We start from the raw sequence: 16,087 nt of genomic DNA, 5'->3' as shown, positions 1-16,087 counted from the left end.
CTTGGCCTGGAAGGCCTCCCTCCCTTAACCCCACCTGGCCAGCTCTCACATAGCCTTTGTATTTAGCTCTGATGTTGCCTCCTCCAGGAAGTCTTCCCTGAAGCACACCCACCACTGGGCTTGTGCCTGAGCACAGGGCGCTAGACCTGTCACTATTGATGCAGATGAAACCACCAGTTGTCTCCATAAGCTTCTGCATCCATTCCCCATGGGAAACCCCAAGCTGGGCGCATGGCCCATTCTCTATTCCTCCAGAGTCCACTGAGATTTTTGCTGGCCAGGGTTTGCCATATGTGTTCTGAATGAGTGAATGAATGACTGAGGACTTCCCTAAGCCCTTTACATATTCAGAGAATCCTGGAATTGAGCCTGGGCTGCATAGTCCACCTGCCTGGGCTTGCAGACGAGAGCAGGGGATGGGGCCTCTGGGACCCCCACAATCCTCCCAGATTATGGGATCGGCCCAAGGTCTGCATGGGCAGGCCCAGCATCCTGTCAGAATCACCCAGCCCTGGGGTGTCAGACCCCCTCCTGCCTCCTCCTGCAGCTCTGCTCAGTGAGCTCCGCCCCGGAGGCCTCGTCCCCACAAGCTCAGAAGGCTTTGTTTGCATCCCAGACCAAGGAGCACCCTGGACCCACTGTAGCTGCAGAAGCTGGATTTATTGGTGGATTCTGATTCAGGGCTGCACTCAGTTCCCTGGTGACTTGTGCCCACCACCAGCCAGACAGCCTTGGCAGGGTTAACCCACAGCCCAGCCCTGGAGACCCAGGACTGCTCATTCAAGCTAAGGCTCAGTTCCAAGCTATTCTGGGGTAGTACTTCCTTGATCTTGGATCGACTGTATTATTGGATAATCCCAGTCAAAGCCGATGCTGGAGATGCCCAGAAGCTTATGCTGTCCGAAGACTCCAGTGAGCACTTTGTCACTCCCGTCAGGGAAGACAGAAAAGCTCCTGCCACCGTTCTCTCCAAATAGGGCCTTACGCCCATAGCTGGTGTAGATGACCAAGTGCCGGAGGAAAAGCTTGTAGGAGCCATCAACTCCTGTAATGTATTCACCGGGCTGCAGGAGAAATTCCTGAGGGGTCCCACCTGGGGCTCCATATTTCTCACTCCAGGAGGAGCCAGTCCTCACCTGGATACTGGGAGAAAGGGCGAGCTTTGAAGGTCCAGGGTCTGGATAACCCGCAAATCCCCAATCCTGTAAACACCACCCCCCTATGTCCATCAAGGACAGCCTATCACTGCACCATAAATCCTTGAGCACGTGACTTTGGTGCCTGAGACAGGCTTCCTGGTCTCAACACCTGCTCTGCCACTTTCAGGCTCTGTGATTTGGGGCTTGTTGACCAGCCTCTCCGGGCCTCAGTTTGCTCATCTGCAAAGTGGGACTGATTTGGGGGAGCAGTCACTGAGATCTTCCATCAGGAGAGCTCCCCAAGGTGCCCAGTCACCGTGACCCTCAGGAGGTACAGCTGGTCTCACGGCTCAGAGAGGGGAGCTGACCCCGGGCCCAGCATTTGGAGCCCCAGTCACTGCACTAGACCAGGTGGGGGCCCCAGGAGCAGGTGACCCGTCTCTGTGACCTTCCCCCACCTCAGTGTCCATCCCAGAGTGTCCCCTCCTCACTGGCCCCGCCCACAGTCCGACCCCGCCCACTCTGACCCTCCCACCCTCTGGCCCCCATGGTGCCTGCCGCTCTGGCCCATTCCTTCTCCCCGGGTCCCTGGGGCCCCGTAAATGCAGAGCAAATATCTACCCCAGGCCTGGAGCAAAGCCCCCATTTAACCATTAGGGGAAGACCCTGGAGTTGCTGCCTCTACGCTTCTAGTGTTCAATCAGTGGTCCACTCTGACCCTCCTTCCTTTTCTCTTTGACCCTAACCTGGGCAGAACTTCTGCTTTCCCATAGGCATTCTCAAACTGAGAGACCATTTCTGGTTGAGCTGAGTTGGGGTTGAAAGGCGACAGTGGGGAGAAGCACCCCTCCCTTTCGGTCATCCCAGGAAGCAGAGGCCAGACTTGCAGGAGGAGAGGGGAGGGACAGGGCTGGGGTGCAGGGGAGGGACAGGGCTGGGGTGCAGGGGAGGAAACAGCAGAGGAAGAGGGACAGACCTCAGCTGACTCAGGAGACATCAGCACCCCAGTGAGGGTGCTGGGAGGAGGGACTAGCCCCCTCCTCAGGTTCCTGCGACTGAGGCAGGAGCTGGGATGCAGTGAGGGGCTCCCGGGCCCTGCTCAACTCACCTCTTGATTATGCCACCAATACCTATAAACACTCTGATCCCAGTGATCTCATTTTCATTGTCTTTAGTTGTACTGAAATATGAGCCTCCTCCATGCCCATACAAAGCTGTTAATGAGAGAACCAGGTGGGGAAGAGAAAAGAAAATAAACATACAGTGACATGTGGTTTGTTTCTGTCCAGCAGAAGACACAGCCCCTCAGACAAGGGGACAGGTCTGAGAGCTGTGTTAGTCTGTGACAAGAGCTGGCCCAGACCCCAGGCCCTGGATGGTGGAAGGGGAGGGTGGTCTCCAGGGGGATGCTCTGGACACGGGAGCCCCAGCCAGACTTACCCCCTGCCCAGCAGGTGGGGCTCCACAGGAGGGCGAGGGTCAGCCACAGCAGCATGGCTTCTGGCTGGAGAGTCAAGGGCTGCTGGAGAGAAGAGGACAGGCCATCCCATCTCAGAGAGGGGCCTCCCCTGACCTCATGGGCCCAACCATGGTGGGGAGGGGGGGTTGTCTTACCTGGCCTGCAGAGTCTTGAGGTCCCGTCCTGGTGCTGGGAGTCTGGTGGTGCCTGGGCACCCTCCACTGGGCCCTTTATACCCTCCTCCTGGGCCCTGTGGGCCCCCCTCCTGGAGGAAGGACCAAAGGGGCCACCAGGGGGGCCGGAAGGAGCTGAGAATGGGGGTTCTTCCTGGGGCAAACCCCAGAGCCATCCAGTGGGGAGGCTCCCGGATGTGCTATGTTTATTGTCTTGGCCCCGCAGCCTACACAAATACAAGGAGACAATGACCAGTATTTTACTCTCACCTCTGGGTCTCTCTTCTGGGCACTTGCACCTGACCTTGACTTCAGAGGTGGGGGAGGTGTCCTGAGAGCCCTTCCCAGTTAACCAAACAGGGTCAGCCTCACAGGGGTACTTCAGGGTAGCCGAGCCGCCTGCAGCAGCTTCATGGGGCTCAGGGCTTCTACCTCGAGCAGAGCACGGTTCAGGGTCCAGAACCCCCCGTGGTGACAAGGAGAAGGTGCGCAGAGCATGCCCTGGTGTGTGCACGGCCTCACAGGAGAAGAGCTGGCCACCAGGAACCTGGGTCCCTGGCTTCATCAGGATTGCCATGCTGGGGGCCTGTGTCCAGTGGAGGCTCTGTCTAGCTGCCACCTCCCGACTCACACCACGTGGCTAACCCAGGGGTCATCACACTATGGCCTGAAGGGCAAGTCCCACCCTCCATGGGTTTCTCCCCCACTACTTGTGTGCTTAGAATACTGTTTACATTTTGATATGGTTAGAATAAATTTCAAGAAAATGTGCAACAAGAGGAAAACCCTGAAGTTTCAATGTCATTGTCCATAAACATGTGTTATCGTTCATCATCTGGATACAGTCTGGGGCTGTGTCCAGGCTGGAAGTGGCACTGGGGAGCATGTTCCATGTACTTTATGACTTGGAAACATAAAATGTGTGGCCCTTCACCCACCACGTCAGGATTCCTGGTGGACCCCTCTTCCCTGCTTGGGAAGAGACCACACTCTGTCCATGGTCCTGGCTGCAGGGGCTGGGGGGCTTCATACAACAACCAGTCTTTGTGCAGAGAAAGGAGCAGAGGGCAACTTTGTCCAGAAGCTGGCCCCTCCTTCTGGGCCTGCACTGGCCCCCCTGGACTGGCTCCTTAGGGCTCAGGCCCCCACCCCTGACTCCTGTGGCAAAGGTGAGGCCCTCATCTGTCCCTCAGAGCTCTGCACACGCCCCCAGAGGCCTCCAGCCCCATGATGCCTCTGGGCTGGGGAAGGGCAGGGCCAGCCGGCTGCAGGGGGCAGAGAAGCCCTCCCGGGGCCCCGGATCCTCCTGGGGAGGCAGAGATGCAGGAGGCCTAGGACCCCGGCAGGTACAGCTGCTGGAGGAAGGGGCCCAGAGGAGGCACAAAGGGGCTTGTGTTCCTGCCCCAGCCCAGCGCCAGGCACTTTTTCTGAAAAAGCTGCCAGTTTGGGAGCCTTCCTTCTCTCTGCAGACTGCCAGGGTTTGAGCTCAGAAGGAAGGTCTATCTGGCCGGGACTCCAGGAAGAGTACCTGGGGTGGGTATTCCCAGGAGGGAGGAAGGGTTGGCTGCCGGCCTGGACAAGGAGGGGCTGACAGGACTTGCCCCAGGGCACTGGGGGTGCATTTTCACAGAGCACACGATTATTCGAGATTCACACACACACACGTGCATGTGTGCTCAGTGGCTTCAGTCATGTCTGACTCTTTGCAATCCTAAGGACGACAGCTCACCAGGCTCCTCTGTCCATGGAATTCTCCAGGCAAGCATGCTGGGGTGGGTTGCTGTGCCCTCCTCCAGGGGATCTCCCCAACCTAAGGACTGAACCCACGTCTCCTGGGTTGGCAGGCAGATTCTTTACCACTAGAGCCACCTGGGAAGCCCACATTTACACACACATAAGCTCAACCAGTCAATCCTAAAGGAAATCAATCCTGAATATTCATTGGGAGGATTGATGCTGAAGCTGAAACTCCAATACTCTGGCCACCTGATACAAAGAACTGACTCATTGGAAAAAACCCTGACGTTGGGACGACACAGGATGAGATGGTTGGATGGCATCACCCACTCAGTGAACAGGAGTTTGAGGTAACTCCGGGAGATGGTGAAGGACAGGGAAGCCTGGTGTGCTGCCGTCCATGGGGTCACAAAGAGTTGGACACGACTGAGCGACTGAACTGAACTGAAGCTCAAAAGGCACAGCAGGCTTGTAGGCAGATACACCTTCCAGCTCTCCCGACAACAGGAGCTTGCACAAGCTCCTCCATGCGTGTACAGCACACACACGTAAGCAGCAAGCCCTCGTCCCAGGGGAGTTCTCCTGCCCTGCAGTCGCCTTCTTGCTGTGCCCTCCCAGGGCTGATGTAGCCAGCTCTCTGCTGTCTCTTTTACAAGGATTCTGATTCCATTGAGAGGGCCCCACACTAAGGCCCTCATCTCACATAAGGACTTCCCAAGGCCCCATCGCCCAACTCCCATCCTGCTGGGGCAGGGCTGTAACATACAGATTTGGAGGAAGCCCAACTTTCAGTTTGTAACCCATCCTGTGGGACTCTAACTTATTTTCTTGCCTCTGTGTTTCCTGCTAATTGACATCTGTATCCAGAGGCTTGAGCAAATACAAATCAATTTTTCTGGATAAGATACTTCAGAGTCCCAGGTGTGTCTTCTATCAGGAGGTATGCGACGCTTGCTCATCTCTTGGTGATGGAGGCAGTTGCTGGACATCATTGCAAAGATCAATGTATTTATTCGATTGCACCATGGTGATATTCTACGGTTCCTTCTCCACTAGTTAACTGCAAATTGTCTGTAAAGAGTAAATTTCCTCTTCTATTTAATTATTCTGAGGTACAGCTCATGTGTGACTGGAGCCCGGGTCTCCCAGACACAGGGGTGACGAGCTGCCTGCAGGATGGCGTGGCTCCACGTCCACTCCAGGGAGGCCAGACCAGCTCCGCCAACCTTGGCTCCTAGGAGGGGGTGGCCTCAGATAAGCCTGCTCTCCCCAGCCTCCTCTCGGCCATCTCCCTGGAAGGGCAGGACAGGAGCCCAAGAGGACTGGGGTGAGGGGCGGGCTGGGTGCCATCAGTGAGGGGCTCGCCAGCCGTCCCCAGGCACCAACGACCCCTGAGCAGGGTCTGCAGGAGGGGCCGTGGGGCTGGGCAGCCTCCTGCTGCTTCTGCTGCCGGATCTGCTGACCCCGAGGGGACCCTCCACCCCTGCCCCACGCCTACTCTGCTCTCCTGTGGGGCCTGGGTCTCCCGCTTCTCTCATCCTCCGGGAAACTTCCTGGATGTCCAGGATAGGGCTGCCAGCTAAGGCCCAGCCTTGGGGGCAGCACGCCTGCTGGGGTGGAGGCAGGAGAAAGAATCAAGGAGGAGACCCGGAAGCCCCTCAGTGCGGGTGGGGCCCCTCTGCCCGGAAGGAGAACTGCGACTCGCCCTGTCCTGCACTCCTGGCCTTTAAGACCAGGAGGGTAACCCCCCCGCCATCCCCTACCCGTCCCCCCCCCTCCGCCCCACCATCTGTCTGGTTTCCTAGGGGCCCTCGGGGACGTGCAGCCTCTGGGAAGGCCCAGCTCTGGACATTCCAGCCAATGGTCCAGGCCAGGGGCGCGCATGTAGGAGATGTGGGAGGAGAAACAGAGGAGGAGACAGGTCTGATGTGCAAGGCTGAGCCCCGTCTCCACCGGCTCGGCCTTCCAGGGTGTGGCCCCTCCAGGGAGGTCAGGAAGACTGTGGGAGACCAAGGGGCCCCTGAGGACAGTGGCCGCCACATATCAGCTGGGGACGGCCTCGAGGGGCAGGAGGGTGGGGCCCCCTCACCCCCCAGTTGGGCGCCCTCGGGGTTACAGCTTCCTCGGGTGGACGGGGTGGGTGGAGGGTGGCCACAGGCTCCTCACCTCACCCCCAGTACCTGCGTCTGCCCCACCTCTGTCCTGATTGATTGATTGATTTGCGTGGTTGCGAGCAGCTGTGCTTTATTGACCAGGAGGTTGTCATCAGTGAGCGTGAGGGGGGTCTCCACCCGGGGCCCTGGATGCACAGCCGAGCACAGGCCAGGATACAGGGCCAAGGGCCTGTGTGCGCAGGAAGCTGAGCCGATGCTCTGATTCTCATTGCTACCTATCTTCACCAGCCCCTGACCCCAGCCCAGGACACCTGTTCACGGCTCCCGAGCAGGGCGGCCTGCTCACCCCGCCCCTGAGGCCGGGAGGGCTATGGGTCGGGGTCCCTGGTTTCCATACTGTGGACCTCCCTGGGCCAAGGTGACCAGGTCAGGACTGTGAGCGGGGAATCACACCGCACGGGGCTACACCCGCCTGGTGTCTGCACCCACGACCTACACAGACAGGGTGGGCGAACCCTCAAGCAGCGTCATTTCCCCCTGCGCCTCTGCTGCAGCCGCTGGCCTTTCTCTTACCTGGGGCCCTGTGAACCCCAAGTGATGGCGTCCAGATTCACCCTCCCGGTGAGATTTGCAATTCGGGAGCCTTGGTGGTGAATCAGAAGACGGTGAATCTCAAATGGATTTGGGAGTTCCCTGGTGGTCCAATGGTTAGGACTCAGCACTTTTACGGCCAAGAGCAGGCTCAAGCTTTGGTTGCAGGACTAAGATCTCTCAAGCTGTGCAACACAGCCAAAAACAGAAGCTCAAACAAGCAAAAAAAAAAAAAAAGGGGGGGGGGCTTTGAAGGAGACAGCCAGGCGCTTGAGGCCCAGAGCTCACAGTGACTCTGATGCGTCATGAGTCCCGGTGTTGTGGAATCCGGAGTCGCAAAACACACCTTGGAGGACACTCCGACAGTGAAATACAGTTTATTACACCAGCAGGTCCAAGGGGAGTCAGTTCCCAACAAGCACCCTGATGTTTCTGAGAGGCCCAATTTTATATCCCCCACTGCGTGACGGTTACATGTTAAGCAACCTCTTTGTTGCATATGATTGAGTTCTACAAGTGGGTACTAGGAGAACAAACAATTAAGTTTAAAGGAGAGGAACAATGATTATGCATCAAGGGGGGATGTCTCCATGGTTAATCTAACAGGGGCAGCCTGACCTCAACAGCAATCTCTGCTGTGTGTAGCGAGAAAAGTCTCCAGGAGACCTGGTTTTCACCAGCAACGGTTTTCTCACTCTTGAGCAGGGCTCAGGCCCAGTCCACATCCTGTCTTTAAGACCAATGACAGGCTTCAAGATGGAGTCCCTCTTGCTTTCCTCACACTGGCCCCAACACTGGGACAGCTGGTCATCACTGTAGCCAAACACCCCATGTGGAGTGCACGTCTGTGTGTGTGTCTGTGTGTGTGTTTCTGTGTGTCTCTGTGTGTCTGTGTGTGTGTTTGTCTCTGTGTGTTTCTGTCTCTGTATGTGTCTCTGTGTGTGTCTGTATCTCTTTGTGTGTGTCTCTTGTGTGTGTATCTGTGTGTGTTTCTCTGTGTGTCTGTGTGTGTGTCTGTGTATGTGTGTGTGTGTAGTGCACATCTGTGTGTGTGTGTGTCTGTGTATGTGTGTGTGTGTGTAGTGCACATCTGTGTGTGTGTGTCTGTGTGCATGTCTGTGTGTGTAGTCCACATCTGTGTGTCTGTCTGTGCGTGTGAGTCTGTGTGTGTCTGCATATCTCTGTGTGTGTCTGTGAGTGTGTCTCTGTGAGTCTGTGTCTATGTGAGTGTCTCTGTGAGTCTGTGTGTCTGTATATCTCTGTGTGAGTCTGTGTGTGTGTCTCTATATGTCTGTGTATGTGTGTGTTTCTCTGTGTGTGCGTCTGTGTGTGTGTCCGTATATCTCTGCGTGTGTCTGTTTGTGTGTCTCTGTGTGTCTGTGTATGTGTGTATGTTTCTGTGTGTGTGTGCCTCTGTGTGTGTGTCTGTGTCTGTGTGTATCTGTGTGTGTGTCTGTGTGTCTCTGTGTGTGTATCTGTGAGTCTGTGTGTGTGTGTATGTGTCTATGTGTCTATGTCTGTCTGTGTGTGTGTGTGTCTCTGTGTATGTATCTGTGAGTCTGTGTGTCTCTGTGTGTGTGTATGTCTCTGTGTGTGTATCTGTGAGTCTGTGTCTGTGTGTGTATGTGTGTGTGTGTCTCTGTGTGTGTCCCTCAGACCCCTCACTCTTGCCGGCAGCAGACAGCAGAAATCACTCAGCTCCTGGGCTCCCTCCACTCCCACCCCGCCTCCCGCTGTGTCAACAGTGAGTGAAGAGGAAGGAGCCCGAACCTCAGACCCTGCAGCCAGGATCCAGAGTCCAGCCCTTTTGTCCTCTTTCTCCACAGCTTCCGGGGGTGTTTGCAGAGGATTCGGAAGACTGACACTTGTGCTTAGAGAATCCACCCCAGCCCTGGCCTGGAAAACAGACAAAGAGGGTTCTCTTGGGGCCCATGGGGGGCCTCCTGGGGGGCGGAGGGAGCCCCGCCTCCAGCAGCTCCTCTTGGCCCCTGGCTGCCCACTCCCGGCTGCAGGGCTGAATGTCTCTCAAGGCCCCAGGGCTGGCCGACCCCTGCGTCCTGACGGGCGTCTGGCAGCCCAGGACGAGGGCCACTGTCCAGGGAAAGGACAGGGCAGGAGCCGGGCGCTGCACTGGTCAGTGCTGCGGAGGAGAAGCAGCTCACAGCGCACACGCGAGGACCCTGCACAGCTCAGCTGGGACGTGGGTAAGGAAGGGGTTAGAGGCCCCGGAATGTTCTGAAGGCCACGAGGCTGACGTCTGACCACAGACCAGATGAGGGGCAGGAGCCAAGCCCAGGATAAGCTGCCCGTCCCTCAGCCTGGACCCCAGGGCTCAGGTGTGGCACGTGCCTGGTCTCTGAACTTTCTAGGACTGCTGAGAAGGAGCTCACGGGCACCAGGCCGGCTCTGCCAAAGGCCTCGAGCATCTTGGCCCCAAGTTCCCAGAGCAGCAGCAGGAACCCTGCAGGGAGCCCCAGGCCATGGGAGTCTGCAGCGTGTGGGCACGAGGGCTGCGGGGACAAAGGAAGGGACATCTCTCCCCAGAGGGCACCAGATGGACCCTGGACGGACATCTGAATGCGGGGCAGAGCGGTGGGGGGTTTAAATCCCACAGCTCACTGGGTCAAGCACGCCAACTCTCCTGAAGATAGGAGAGGAATACCCCTCTGAGAGCTGCTGTGAGGATTAAATGAGATCACACTTGTGAAACCCTGGGGCTGACCCCAGGGGTTGACCCCAGGGGCCTGACCCCACGTGGGTTCAGGATCAATGCTAGTCTTCCTTCCATCCATCCATCCCTCCCTCCCTTACTGCAGGAATAAATCAAATCACAGAACCGCTCACACACACACGAAGCTCTTCCACAGGAGTAGCTTCCACCAGCAGCACTTGGGAACTGGCTCCTTTCTGTTGCAGAATTAATTCCTTGCCCCTGACTTGCTAAAAGGGACATCTGTTTCAGCCCTGAGGAGACTGGACCCCTTTTCTGGTGCCCACCTGTCAGGACCCACGTTAGGCATTATTGACAAAATGGAGGCACGGCCCCAGACCCCTCTCCTCATTCTGCAGGCATGGTCCTGGGATGAAGGAGCTAGGCCTTGTAATTCTGACTTGTCTTTTCCTCTCCTCAGCTGAGTTGACTGAATAGGAATATTAAGGTGCTTATTGTTTTTGAGAGGAGCATGAGAAGGCATAAAGCCTTCTGCAGCTGTGCTCAAAGAATAATTCATAAAGTTAATCACTGACATTTGTTCAAGGACTTTTACAAAAAAGTGTTCCAGGGTGAGCACACAGGCCGCAGCTTGAGACCATGGGAGGGACTGCTATCTGAAGCCTATTTGTGAGGAAAGTGTTTATGGCAAAGGAGTTTGCTGAATTTAGGACTTAGGAATAATTAAAATAGTTAGAAGCTAAAGATTTAAGGGATGCTGTAATGTTAGCATATTCTACTATAGCTTATAGAAATTAGGGACTTTAGAGATATTATTAGCTAGGAGCCCTTTCTAAGAAATAGTGAGCTTAGGATACTAGGGGCAAACAGGACTTAGAAAGATAAGAAATAAACTGAGGAATGTGGTATGCAGCCCAGACATTAGCATGATTTACAGTGTATTCACAAGGACACATGAGAAAAAGTAGATAAGAGAATCGCTGAGGCAGAAACTCCTTTTGAGGGGCAACAATGATTTATGGAGACAACAAATCTGGGTCAGTGGGAACTGAAAATATCAAACCTCTGACTTACTGCTTTTGTAAACGTATAAAAGAGAATCATAAGCTTGAAATAAACAGGCATCCAAGAAAACTGAGAGGCTGCCTCAGTTTCTCGCCAACACCGCTCACCCCTTCAGGTTGAATCCCTGGCTGCTGGAGCTGGACTCCGGCACCCACCTTCTCTGGAGCTGGCAGCTGGGAGGGGGTCGCCTGCCAGTGTCTCCTGGTTGGGGAAAGGAGGGTCAGGATGGAAGGTTGCTGGAAGGAGGTTGCTGGAAGAGAGGACTGATGTTTACAGCAGGCCCTGCCTTAGTCTGGGGAAGGCAGGAGAAGAGGAAGATGTGGAGGAGAGTCGGAAGCCGGGGCGGAGGCGTGGGGGGGCAGGGTGCCAACTAGGTGGGGGGCCGTTGTGGGGGTTCATTGCGAAGCGCACGAACGGGCACAGTCCAGCCACATTTGGGAGCTGGTTCTCAGGGATTCCTTCGTGGTTCCCACAGCAAACACCGAGGCATCCTCCAGGCTGAGCCCTGTCCCACAGAGTCACACGTGGTGGAGACGCTGCCTGGGTCCTCAGCATCCCTGGTGATCCGCATGCGAGGCTCGGACAGTGCGCCAGCTGGTGGTCAGCACCCAGGCCCAGGGAGCCTGGAGGCCCCTGGAACAACTGCCCTCGGAAACAAGAACTAGGCGTGCACAGCTGCATGCAGGACCTTTATTCAGCACGGGCACTCAGCGTCGCTCTGGCCTTGCCTACCGGGGTCCAGCCCCGGTGGAATCAGGGGTTTCGAAGGGGAGACAGCTTCGGCGATCAGGATACGATAGAATTAAAGATATAGAGAGTGGTTAAATAAGGATAGCTCAGTGAGAAAATTCAGTGGAGAAAAGAGGCTGAATAACTTGGTTTATGTGGAAAGCTAATAAAATTCCAAAATTAGGAATTTACGTCACCTACGTAGGCCGCAGGCGTCCTCCCATTCTCCCAAAGGAGAGGAGACACTAAGGCCTCCCCGGTCAGATCTTAGAAGCCCAGGCAAAATTAGTAGGCTTGATGAGCCTCCACACCCCAGATGGAAATTCAGCCAGAAGGTGAGAGAAAGAACGACATGGGGAGACCAAGTTTCGGTGAACAAGGCCCGCACTTCATTTTCCAAAGTAGTTTTATACCTTAAGTTGTGCATAGAGGATAATGGGGGAGGGGTAGAGTCAGCAGTAAGCCAGGCTTTCTTCCTGCAAACTTATCATATGCAAAAGTTTAGGTGATTTACATCATCTTCTGGCCGGTTAACATTTTAATATCCTTTCTTCAGAAAACTTATTTTTCTCTAAAGGTGATTATTCTAAAGTCAGGCGCCACCCTCCGAAAGCATTAGATAAAGTTGCATTCCTATAGGGCAAAGGTGCGGTGGGCTATAACAAGAAAAAGAATTAACTCAAGGGTTCAAGGTTACAAATATTAAAGCTACTACTTACATTCCTATGCACCAATTATATTAATCAATACACTGCCAGGGACACAGTAGGTAACGGATATGGAAATTTAGCAGCAAACATTGGCCCAACAAGTGAAAAATCCTTCACCAATACAATTTCTAATCAATCTTTTAACTGCTCAAAGGAATCTGTATTTAGACAGTTTAGAACATCTCCTGCCTCTCACAGGTGGGAGGCTCTGAGCAATCACATGTGGCCGGAAGAACCTATTCAGGCAGGCAGCTGCTGCTGCTGCTAAGTCGCTACAGTCGTAGGTTGAAACACTCTTGTCATGCCCGGGAACTTTATTACCTGGAGCTGTAAGTTAACTCTTTTTCAGAGAGAGGTGGTGGGGGACAGCCCCCCATAAAGTCAGAGGTGTAGGTGAGAGCACAAAGCAGTAAAGTAGGCAGACTCTGGTTTTGGGGATAGATGCTCAAGAACTTCCAGGGGGACTCCTGAGGCTCGATCCCACCTTTGCATACGCGGAGCCTCCTTCCTCATGACTTTTGCCATGGGTGGAGTTCCTCACGCTGGCTCCCGGCACTTGCCGACTGGTACCAGCCCGGGGTCACCTGGCCTCCAGTCCCAACGGGTGGTCGGAGCCCACCTGACTTCAAGGAAGCCCCGTGCGGGGGCGGATCCGGGACTGGGCCTCAGTGGGTCCTGCTTCCCCGGGCGTGTCGTCGGCTACCCGGTCACCACGGCAGGCCGACTGTGCGGACGGCTTCTTGGGGCCCAATCCCCACCTGAAGCTGATTCCCGAAAGGCAGAGGAGTGGGTACAGGTGGCCGGCCGACCAACCCAAGCGGCGGCTGGGAGGCGGGCATGCACGGTACCCGGCGGCGGCTGGCGCCCCTGCTGGTATTGCAGCGTGGGTTTCGGATGCCGCCGGGCGACGCCTCTAAGCCTCTAAGTCCACTGCGGGGACTCCAGTCCAGGCTGCTGGGGGCTCCTGACCACGGGCTCCAGTGTGCCCCAAACCCCAGCCGGGCGCTGGGAGGGACGCAGACTCACCGGCCGCCCCTCCCTACCCTAGCACCCTCCTCCCCACTCCAGGACTGATGTTTGTTCTGAAACACCCAAGATGCACAAAGCCGGGGGGTTCATGGGGAGGAAGTATTCAGGCAGGCTCTGCCCAAGGTGAGCGCCAAGGGGAGACACAGAAACAAGGGCCCATCAGAGGGTGGCTGCAGACAAAGCCAAGACAGGGCCCCACCCTGCCCTCACTTGGGTGGAGTTGCCTGAGCTCTTGGTAGATTTCCTGTGTAAATTACAAAGCTAAACCCCTGCCCCTTCCATAGACTTGGAATAAGGTGTCACTCAGATCAGGCCTCCAGACCAGATGTCTGAACCCTGGTGACATCACGTCACTGCTTTTTCCCCACGGTATCTGAAAGAACAGCCTGGGAGACGTTGATCACCTTGCCCAAGGTGCTTTGGGGAGATAGTGGCCAAGGCCAGACAGGATCTTGGGGACAAGACCTGAGCCCGACCACCATTGCCACACGCCATCACCCTGGATCCGCAGAGACCCCGCTGAGCTCCAGGCGCCCTGCTCCTAGGTCTCTTCCCAGCACCCCTTTCCCTGTCCCTGGTTTTTGCAAACGTCCGCCAGCTAAGGGGTACATGCAGATCTCAGCACAATCCAATCCACCTTCCCAGGGCACCGCACTGGGGGACCGTTGTCATCCACCCCACCCCACCACCCCCCCCCCTCCCCGGGACAAGGGGGAAGCCCGCCTGCGGGGGCGGGGACGCAGAAGCTGCCAGCCGGCTAAGCCCTCAGCAAACAGGACCCCAGGAAGCCGTGAAGACAAAGCTGGAGAGTCCCCTCCGCCACACCTGAGGCTGGAGAAGCTCCGCTGTGAGTCTTGCTGCCTTTTCTGGATCCTTCCTTCTGCCTTCCCTGACCAGAAAGAAGGGAGTGTCCTGAAAAGCAGCTGCAGATACACTTGTCTACGCGTGCCTCACAAGCGTCCTGTGAACCCCTGTGACTTTATTACTGCTTCAGGAAGAGACAGATCTGGGAGTTCCCTGGTGGCCAATGACTGGGATTGCACTATGAAGGTCTGGGTTTGATCCCTGGTCGGGGGACCAACCTTCAAGCCTCGAGGCCTGGCCAAAATACAAAAAGAAAAAAAAAAAAAAAAAAAAAAACCCAGAAAGGCAAATCTGCAAACAGCCAGAATTTAGAAGTCATGCTGAATGTGAAATTCAAGCTATCTGGGAGGACTGTAATTTACATGACAAGGTCACAGGTGATGTGAAAGAGTGGTCTGAAGTACCCTTTATACCAAAGGAAAGATGAAATTTCCATAGAAGACGATGAAAACAAGGGAGCTTTCCTCCACATCTGAGTTCACGGATTCCTGCATTTTTCCCACAGACTCCAGGTTAAAACCACAAAGTGACCCTCTGGTGTGGACTGTAGCCTGCCAGGCTCCTCTGTCCATGGGATTCTCCAGGAAAGAATACTGGAGTGGGATACCATACCCTTCACCAGGGGATTTTCCTGACCCAGGATTCAAACCCGGGTCTCCCACATTGTAGGCAAGATTCTTTACCATCTGAGCTACCAGAGAAGCCCAAGTGATCCTCAACAGGCATTTAAATTTAAAATTAGAGAAGAGGAACATGTCGGCAGGATCTCCCCCAAGAGATGAGGATCTGTCTGGAAACCTTCACTGGTCTGGGGATCTGAGCCCAGACTTTGCAGCCAGACCTCCTCCCCCTGAATCCCGACTCCGCCACTCGTGCCGTGTGACAGGCCGAGCCTCTGTGTCCTCTGGGCCTGCGCTGTCTCCTTCTGCAAGCGGTGAAGCAGAAGTCCTGTCCCTCTAGGGTTGCCGGGCAGGGAGCTGAGGGGGGACAAGGCGGCCTCTGCACCGTGGCTGAGGGACAGGCTCCTGCAGTCTGATGGAGGCGTTGAGAGAATGTGCCAGGCCTTGGGGCTGCTGTCCTTTCCCTTCAGGCTGTAACAAATGCCCGCCTTTCAAGAAGTGGGGTCCTGGGGATGCCTGGCTCTGGCCATTCCTGTGTTGATCTCTTGGCCTGGAAGGCCTCCCTCCCTTAACCCCACCTGGCCAGCTCTCACTCAGCCTTCATACTTAGCGCAGATAGTGCCTCCTGTGGGAAGGCTTCCCTGAAGCACACCCACCACTGGGCTTGTGCCTGAGCACAGGGCGCTAGACCTGTTACTATCAATGCAGTTGCAACAGCCAGCTGCCTCCATCAGCTTCTGTATCCACTTCCCATGGGGAGCCCCTGGCTGATCCCTGGGCTCTTCATTTCTCTGGTGTCCAAGGATCCATCTGTGGCCTAGGCCTTAGCGACTGTATGCTGAGTGAGTGAATGGGTAAATGAATGATTGAGTGGCTTCCCCAAGTCCCTGCACACTCAGAGAATCCTGGAATTGAGCCTGGACAGCTCAGGCTCCCTGGATGGCCTTGCAGCAGAGAGCCGGGGTGGGGCCTCTGGGAGCCCCAAATCCTCAGAGATTATGGGATCAGCTGGGGTCTGCATGGGCAGGCCCTGCATCCTGTCAGAATCACCCAGCCCTGGGGTGTCGGACCCCCTCCTGCCTCCTCCTGCAGCTCTGCTCAGTGAGCTCCGCCCTGGAGGCCTCGTCCCCACAAACTCAGAAGGCTTTGTTCGCATCCCCGACCAAGGAGCATCCTGGACCCACTG

General features: G+C 55.7%; 1 protein-coding gene across 2 annotated transcripts; it reads right to left on the bottom strand.

Annotated features, from left to right (window-relative positions):
* Positions 1 to 639: 639 nt before the first annotated feature.
* Positions 640 to 7,386, bottom strand: LOC123331579 (zymogen granule protein 16 homolog B). Of its 2 annotated transcripts, none has more exons than XM_044935903.1 (5): positions 7,196 to 7,386; positions 2,754 to 2,998; positions 2,580 to 2,658; positions 2,248 to 2,353; positions 640 to 1,143 (listed from the first exon to the last, which is right to left on the bottom strand). In XM_044935903.1, exons 3-5 carry the CDS (start codon positions 2,632 to 2,634, stop codon positions 804 to 806), a joined length of 501 nt encoding a protein of 166 aa, XP_044791838.1. In that variant the 5' UTR covers positions 2,635 to 2,658; positions 2,754 to 2,998; positions 7,196 to 7,386; the 3' UTR covers positions 640 to 803. The 2 variants fall into 2 exon arrangements, with proteins under 2 accessions (XP_044791838.1, XP_044791837.1); XM_044935902.1 differs by having other exon boundaries at positions 2,580 to 2,661; positions 7,196 to 7,382.
* Positions 7,387 to 16,087: the final 8,701 nt, after the last annotated feature.

Source organism: Bubalus bubalis, chromosome 24 (assembly GCF_019923935.1).
Source record: "Bubalus bubalis isolate 160015118507 breed Murrah chromosome 24, NDDB_SH_1, whole genome shotgun sequence".
NCBI classification, from domain to species: domain Eukaryota; kingdom Metazoa; phylum Chordata; class Mammalia; order Artiodactyla; family Bovidae; genus Bubalus; species Bubalus bubalis.
This window is presented reverse-complemented; position numbering and strand designations above follow the sequence as displayed.